The sequence below is a fragment of the Nicotiana tabacum genome, chromosome 3, assembly GCF_000715075.1.
Source record: "Nicotiana tabacum cultivar K326 chromosome 3, ASM71507v2, whole genome shotgun sequence".
Classification (NCBI taxonomy): Eukaryota; Viridiplantae; Streptophyta; class Magnoliopsida; order Solanales; family Solanaceae; genus Nicotiana; species Nicotiana tabacum.
This window is the reverse complement of record NC_134082.1, coordinates 98,369,911-98,377,277: the sequence shown is the minus strand read 5'-3', so window position 1 is coordinate 98,377,277 and position 7,367 is coordinate 98,369,911. Positions and strand designations below refer to the sequence as shown.

The 7,367-nt window shown below is 33.3% G+C and overlaps 1 protein-coding gene across 1 annotated transcript; it reads right to left on the bottom strand.

The window, feature by feature from the left end:
• Positions 1 to 657: 657 nt before the first annotated feature.
• Positions 658 to 1,667, bottom strand: LOC142176728 (uncharacterized). The gene is made up of 2 exons (XM_075244941.1): positions 1,646 to 1,667; positions 658 to 1,601 (listed from the first exon to the last, which is right to left on the bottom strand). The coding sequence occupies exons 1-2, from the start codon at positions 1,665 to 1,667 to the stop codon at positions 658 to 660; spliced, it is 966 nt and encodes a 321-aa protein (XP_075101042.1).
• Between the last annotated feature and the right edge of the window lie 5,700 nt (positions 1,668 to 7,367).

The window sequence follows — 7,367 nt, the reverse complement described above, 5'->3', positions numbered from 1 at the left end:
TTTACTTTACGGGGTGTTTGAGCAATTTGCAGGTACTCATTGTATAAGTCCATATTGGAATGAAATCATGTCTCCAACTCCTAACTGCTTCTTCATGTTCTCTTAATAGGTTCATGATCTTGATTTTGATGTCCTCTAATATCTTGATATAGGCTTATGCCTTGCATCCACAATCCACTTGTTGAAGGATTCTGTCAAGTTATTATCAACCAACTGATTTTTACATACTGTGTCCATATATGATCTACATCAGGCCTGAGGTGGGTACCTCAATAAAGCCTCTGCAACATCTTTGTTCAAGCCCCCTAATTTTTGTAGTTGATCTTTGAGATCTTCTACATATGTGCACCATATACACCACCATAAAAACTTCTTGTTTTCCCCAGTGTTGTACTGTTTGCACTAGTTAGACTCAATATATCTAACACAATACATGTGATGTGCCTAGGGAAGGATTGTTTTGACTGCATCAAGTAGTCCCTGCAATGGTTATCCAAAACATACAAAGATGGTCAGAAACATATATCAAGTAAAAAGCAAATAGAATATTGAATAAAAGTAGATGGAATTGTTCAGAAACTTCACCATTTGCATATCTAATATGAAGGTGATTCCTTCCCCTTCCTAGTCCAAAGAAGATTGAAGAAACTGCAAGAATCAATTCCAAGTATTTTTTGTCTCCTTACCAACAACTGCTGATGCCAAAGGGTAAAAATAATTCTGTGAATCCTGTCCAACTGCCACTAATAGTTGGCCTTTGGCTTTGCCCTTCAAAAAAGTACCATCTAGACCAATAAAAGGTCTCAATCCTAGATTGAAACCCATCTTCAAAGTATGTAAATGCACATACATCCTCAAAAAACTTCTTCTTCCTTCTTCAAGTGTATTCTTTGAAAGTGTAACGATCACATCACTACCGGGGTTACTTTCCCTCAATTCATTGGCATAAGCCTCAAGTTTATTATACTTATCTGAAAAACTACCATCTAGTGACTTCAATACCATCCTCTTTTCCCTCTTGAACTTCCCATGACTAACATTTAGCTCAAAGATTCTCTTCAAATCTAACATCATCTTCCTAACCTTGTACTTAGGATTATCCTGTAACATCTTCTTGAAATATTGTGCAATGGTACTAAAATCAATAGTTTTGTTATCAAATGCAATGCCACAATCATGTTCAACATTTAAAGTCTTGATTTTAACTCCACCAAACTTTTCTTTTGATATCAAACAAACAAAGGGACAACCAACAATATCACAATTATACCTAAGCCTTTCTAGGTCACTCTTATCCAATTTCAATCTTTTCTTGTTAGCTAGAGAACATAACTTCATACACTTTCTAGCTTCTGGTATGTCCTTAAAGGACATACCTTTGTATAACTCTTTGTAGTCACCAAGTTTTTCAGTTATTTCCCTTTTCTTTTGTGCTTTAAGTACTTCTAATTCTTCAGAATTATATCCTTCAGAATCAGTACTAGAATCAGATCCTACATCACTTAAGCTATAATCAGTACCAACATCATCCACACTTTTATTAGATTCTTCTTCATATTGTACAATATTGGGAATAGAGTAAATAGGGAGCTCACATTCATCTACACCAAATAGGTTTACTACATTGAATTCATTGCATATTAACTTTTGTAAATGTCTAATACCATTATCCCCTTCAATCACATAAAATTTACCAGATAGGGCAGCAACTATAAGTTGTTGAACCCCCTAAAATTCCTAGCTAACCTGTCCAAGTCTTCACCAATTTTCCTATGTAGACAATGATAATAGGCTAAATTGTTTAATATAGCCTATGTTTTAGCTCAACTTAAGGATGATTTACTATTGTAAATGTTCAAATAATGCAAAAATTGGCTCTAATCATGACTTTAATGTCTCACAGGAGTTCAATAAACAAATGAGGATTTATGATGGTAATCAAGTGAAAAATGGAGTCAAATGACGAAAAGTTGAGCAGCAACATCTCAACAAGAGAAAACCCCACTAGCGCGGGTTGTGCGCTGGTCATGCGCTCTCGTGCTAGTTCAGTGATTTGGACAGAAAGAAACTCGATATGCGCGAGATGTGTGCTGGTCATGCGCTCCCGCGCTAGTCCTGTCCGGGAAATCAATTATTTGGGGGCAAAATGGAAAATCTGAGAGGATCCACTCAATTTACATAAAGTAAAGCTCCATTATTGAGAGGGGGGATCAGATTTTGAGGGAGAAAAAAGCCATAGAAGAAGGAGGAGCTTCATCTTGGAGCTAAGAAAGGAGAAGAAGAACAACATCTTGGAGCAAGGATTCAAAGATTTCTTCTAAACTTTCTTCTATTTGTTTGTTTATATTATGTTTAAGACTTTTATTGTTGCTTTTTATGTGAATATGAGTAGCTAAAAACTCTAGTATTCTTGGGTCATGGATGTTAGATAATTATGTTATTTGAAGCTTAGATTGAAGATATTGAATTTATTGTTATGGGTTGTTTATTTGATTCTGCTTCTAATTATTTTACTGCGTAGCTAACAGTGAAATATTATTTACGAATCTTGAATTAAACTTGACAAAGAAAATTTTTGGTTGCATGTCGAATCAAAATGAACAAGTTTTGAATCTCGGACATCGGGTGAAGAATTCGCAATTAAGATAGACATATACTTAATTGCCTTGTTTGGTTGAAAAATAGGAGTTGTAAATGCATTCTTGCTAATATTAATACCATAGACATATAGGTATTAGTTTAACTTGAATAGATGCATAAGAACTCGAAAGATTCTTATGAATATTATTAACCCTATAATCAATAACCCGGATAATTCAATAAATCCATTTTAAGCTAAAATAGTAGCATAATTTCTAGCAAGTCCATGACCCGGGAATATATTTATCCAAATTGTTATAAACATATTGTATAAGTGGTGTAGTAATTCTGTGTTGAATTAGTGTGCAATTATTAAGTAAGTTGTAAATTGGTTCTTTAAATATTTTGTAATAATATAGCATAAATTGATAATTGTTTGAGTCTACATCAGTCGATAAGTTGATCACAATTCCTCGTGGGAACAATACTTTACTTACTACTATATTACTTGTCGATCGCGTACACTTGCATGAGTGTTTTGGTCGCAACAAATTTTTGGCACCGTTGCAGGGGAATTAGACGTTAACTATTCTTCTGGGTTAGACTTTTATTATTATATTTACAAGTTTATTTTCTTTTCTTTTTGTAAATATGTTATTTTTATAACTATTTGATTTTTCTCTTAGTATGTTTCTAGTTCTCTCAGGATGACATCTGAGGATGAAATATACAGAGGTAAGGTTAATGATGAAGATGCTTGGTTAATCAAAGATTTTTATGGCCCGTATTTTTTTGTTAGTCATGACCTCACCTCTTGGACATCTGAATTTGAATATGGGAGTAAGGGTTGGTATTGGGACGGATATTCTCGATTAGTGGATTTTGCGAAACGACGTTGTTTACTAACAACGGTGATGAAAGATTGGTCTAAGGAGAGAGATGAACTTGCACAAAAAAGTGATAATTTTGGCTTGGTTGTGCATAACTTGGATTCAGATTTGAGTGCAAAGGTTGATGCGTGTAACGCCCAACAATTTAATGATGAGTTGTATGAATCTGAAAAAAATCTTCTAGACCAAATAGAGGAGCTAAAACAAGAATACCAATCATTAGATCATATTTTTCTTGAGGATGTCCATGTTAAGAAGAGTGCTCTAGAGTCATGTGAGGGAGTAGATAACATTACTTTAGAAGAATTGAGTGTTTGTATAAATGAGAATGTAAATAGTAGTAAAATTCATGAGTTATGGCGCATTAGACCTCATTCCAATCATTTTTCCACATTGTGTTTAGATAGTAAGATAGTAATCGAGCCACCTGACCCTATGGGGAAGTCAAAGAGTGAGGATGAAAGTGTCTATATTCTTGAATTTATTGTGCCAAAAAGCAAAAATTACATTCCTCATCCAAAGGCCGAGAAGTGTCGAGTGAAAAATTTATTACTTGGCCTGGTTATCTTTGTAGCCCCACCAAAGAAGCATAGCGACAGACTTGATGCCTTGTTAGGGGTACAATTCATAAGTTCAAGGTGGAAGCAAAAAGTGGTTCACATTGTATATTGTCTATGTAGGATTTGTATATACGCCTGTGTAGTATATTTTGTATAATAATTTTGAATTTTGTAAAATAGACTAATTTCTTTTTATGTTTATTGTTTATATTTTCAGCTTAGTTTGTAATTTTTATTTTTATGTACAATTGTAGTAAGTATCTCTAATATTAGGTAGACCGATAAACATTATATCATTCTAATTGAAGAACAGGGTAGTCTGAATCCCTGTTATACATACTAAGTGTCAACATGATATTAACAAAAGTGTAGGGTATTTACTCCACCTGCTCTTAAAATGATTTTTTTTAGCTAATATATCATATTGTGCAGATAAAATGTCTAGGCGCCCGAGCAAAAGATCAAACATTGGACTACCTGAGGTTGCATCTAGTAGCCGACAAGGATGGGGATGGGGACAATGTTCCCTCAGAAGACGAGGAATATCTGCGCACATTTGAAGAAGAAGATGCTTAGGCCAATGGCCTCAGGGAGTATTTTTTCTGATCTATTTTGTTTTTATTTTGCATTAGGGACAATGCAAGTTTTTAAGTATGGGGTGGTTTGCCCCTATTATAATGTATTTACTTTGTCAAATTGCTCTTTGTTTGATTGAGTTTAATTATTTTTTTTGATTTTATTTAGTGTGTTAAAGTTGTTTTTAGTTTGTTTTGTTAAATTACAGTATTGATAGATAGTAGTCCTAATTTCGAAATATTGCTACTAGATTTTCTTGATTTAGTCGAAAAAAAAACGAAAAAAAAAATTCAGAATTAATTCGAAAAAAAATAATAACATATTTTTGTTTATTTTATTTTTCAGTTTAATGTACGCTAGTTTTGGTTTAATTTAAATAATTCTCCTTGGTTTTTCTTTATGCCATGGTTCTTTTCCAAGGGTGTATTTGAACCGGGTATAGTAATTTTTTTCTCCTTTATGTCAATTGAATAAAAAGTTCCTAAATTAAAGAGTTAATTCTTCTCAAATGCACATGTTTGAAAAGTGATATATGCCTTATTTGTGATGTTCAAATCTCAATTCTTGATTCTAAAGTAAGTGCCTTAAATTGTATAGTTATGACTATGCTTAACTGCTTTGACTAGAGAGTCGAGAAAGATCCAAACTTGAGTGAATTGTGTGCCAATGTGTGAGTAAGGATTGCTGGAATATTCTGTGTATAATAGTTGATGTCTAGAACTTGCCCCCAAGTGTTTTGCAAAGCGAAATAGTAGCATTATTCAGTTTAGGAGATGATATAGACATTTCTTTGTTGAACCAGTTTGATAATTATTTCCACCTAATTGTATATATCTTAGTCAAACCTTTTGAGCCGTTAATCCTATTTCTTTGGTACCCACGTTATAAACCTTACCAATTTATGTAATATATTAGTTGTTTGCACCTCTATCTCTCACGAGCACTTAATGTTGTTTTAATGTTGAAGAAGTTGAGAAGAGATTGGTTGGTTTATTTGAAAAAAAAATCAAAAAAAAAGAGGGAAGAATAATTCATATATGTATATATGTATATACATAGGGGATGAATTTTCAGTAGTAACATTCCCTAACATAAGGTGCTTGAAGAGAATGGAATTTGTTGTTAGTATGTAAAATCTCAAAAAGGTTGGAGATGGTTTAACATAGGAATGATGCTGAATTTTTGAAATATGTTGTATGTATGGAAGTGTTCAAAGAGGTGTAGTTACTACATTCTATATTTTTCACACCTTTTTTTCTAGCCTACATTACAACCAATAAAAGTCCTACTAGATCCTTGACTGAATAAGTTCAATTAGTAGAGTATTATACTAGGGGCAAACATATGGTATGTCATCTGTTGCACATGAATTTCTATTCTGAAAGTGAGTTAATTCTTCCTATTTTGAGTTCCTGAATATTCTTGATTATTATTTTGAGAGGAACTAGTCTATATTATTTGTGGGAGGGCACATGATTTTTAAAGGCAAGGAGAATTTTTGACCTTTGTGTTAGAGCAAGTAATCAAGTTATGAAAATGCGTGGCACTTGTGAGTCATGTCTTGAGGTTGAATTAGTATGAATTGGTACCTAAGTGTCAACATGTGTTATTACAAGAAATTGTTTATAAAAAGATCGTCCTTATATGAAGTGTATGTTAATTGCTCGAGGACGAGCAATGATTTAAGTGTGGGGTGTTGATAATAGGCTAAATTGTTTAATATAGCCTATGTTTTAGCTCAACTTAAGGATGATTTATTATTGTAAATGTTCAAATAATGCAAAAATTGGCTCTAATCATGACTTTAATGTCTCACAGGAGTTCAATAAACAAATGAGGATTTATGATGGTAATCAAGTGAAAAATGGAGTCAAATGATGAAAAGTTGAGCAGCAACATCTCAACAAGAGAAAACCCCACTAGCGCGGGTTGTGCGTTGGTCATGCGCTCCCGCGCTAGTTCAGTGATTTGGACAGAAAGAAACTCGATATGCGCGGGATGTGCGCAGGTCATGCGCTCCCGCGCTAGTCCTGTCCGGGAAATCAATTATTTGGGGGCAAAATAGAAAATCTGAGAGGATCCACTCAACTTACATAAAGTAAAGCGCCATTATTGAGAGGGGGGATCAGATTTTGAGGGAGAAAAAAGTCATAGAAGAAGGAGGAGCTTCAACTTGGAGCTAAGAAAGGAGAAGAAGAACAACATCTTGGAGCAAGGATTCAAAGAGTTCTTCTAAACTTTCTTCTATTTGTTTGTTTATATTATGTTTAAGACTTTTATTGTTGATTTTTATGTGAATATGAGTAGCTAAAAACTCTAGTATTCTTGGATCATGGATGTTAGATAATTATGTTATTTGAAGCTTAGATTGAAGATATTGAATTTATTGTTATGGGTTGTTTATTTGATTCTGCTTCTAATTATTTTACTGCGTAGCTAACAGTGAAATATTATTTACGAATCTTGAATTAAACTTGACAAAGAAAATTTTTGGTTGCATGTCGAATCAAAATGAACAAGTTTTGAATCTCGGACATCGGGTGAAGAATTCGCAATTAAGATAGACATATACTTAATTGCCTTGTTTGGTTGAAAAATAGGAGTTGTAAATGCATTCTTGCTAATATTAATACCATAGACATATAGGTATTAGTTTAACTTGAATAGATGCATAAGAACTCGAAAGATTCTTATGAATATTATTAACCCTATAATCAATAACCCGGATAATTCAATAAATCCATTTTAAGCTAAAATAGTA

Coding starts and splice junctions, on each gene's coding strand:
- LOC142176728 (XM_075244941.1), bottom strand. CDS start 1,667: ATGGTATTAGACATTTACAAAA. Junction 1,602..1,645: donor GGTATTAGACATTTACAAAA/GTTAATATGCAA, acceptor TATTTGGTGTAG/ATGAATGTGAGCTCCCTATT.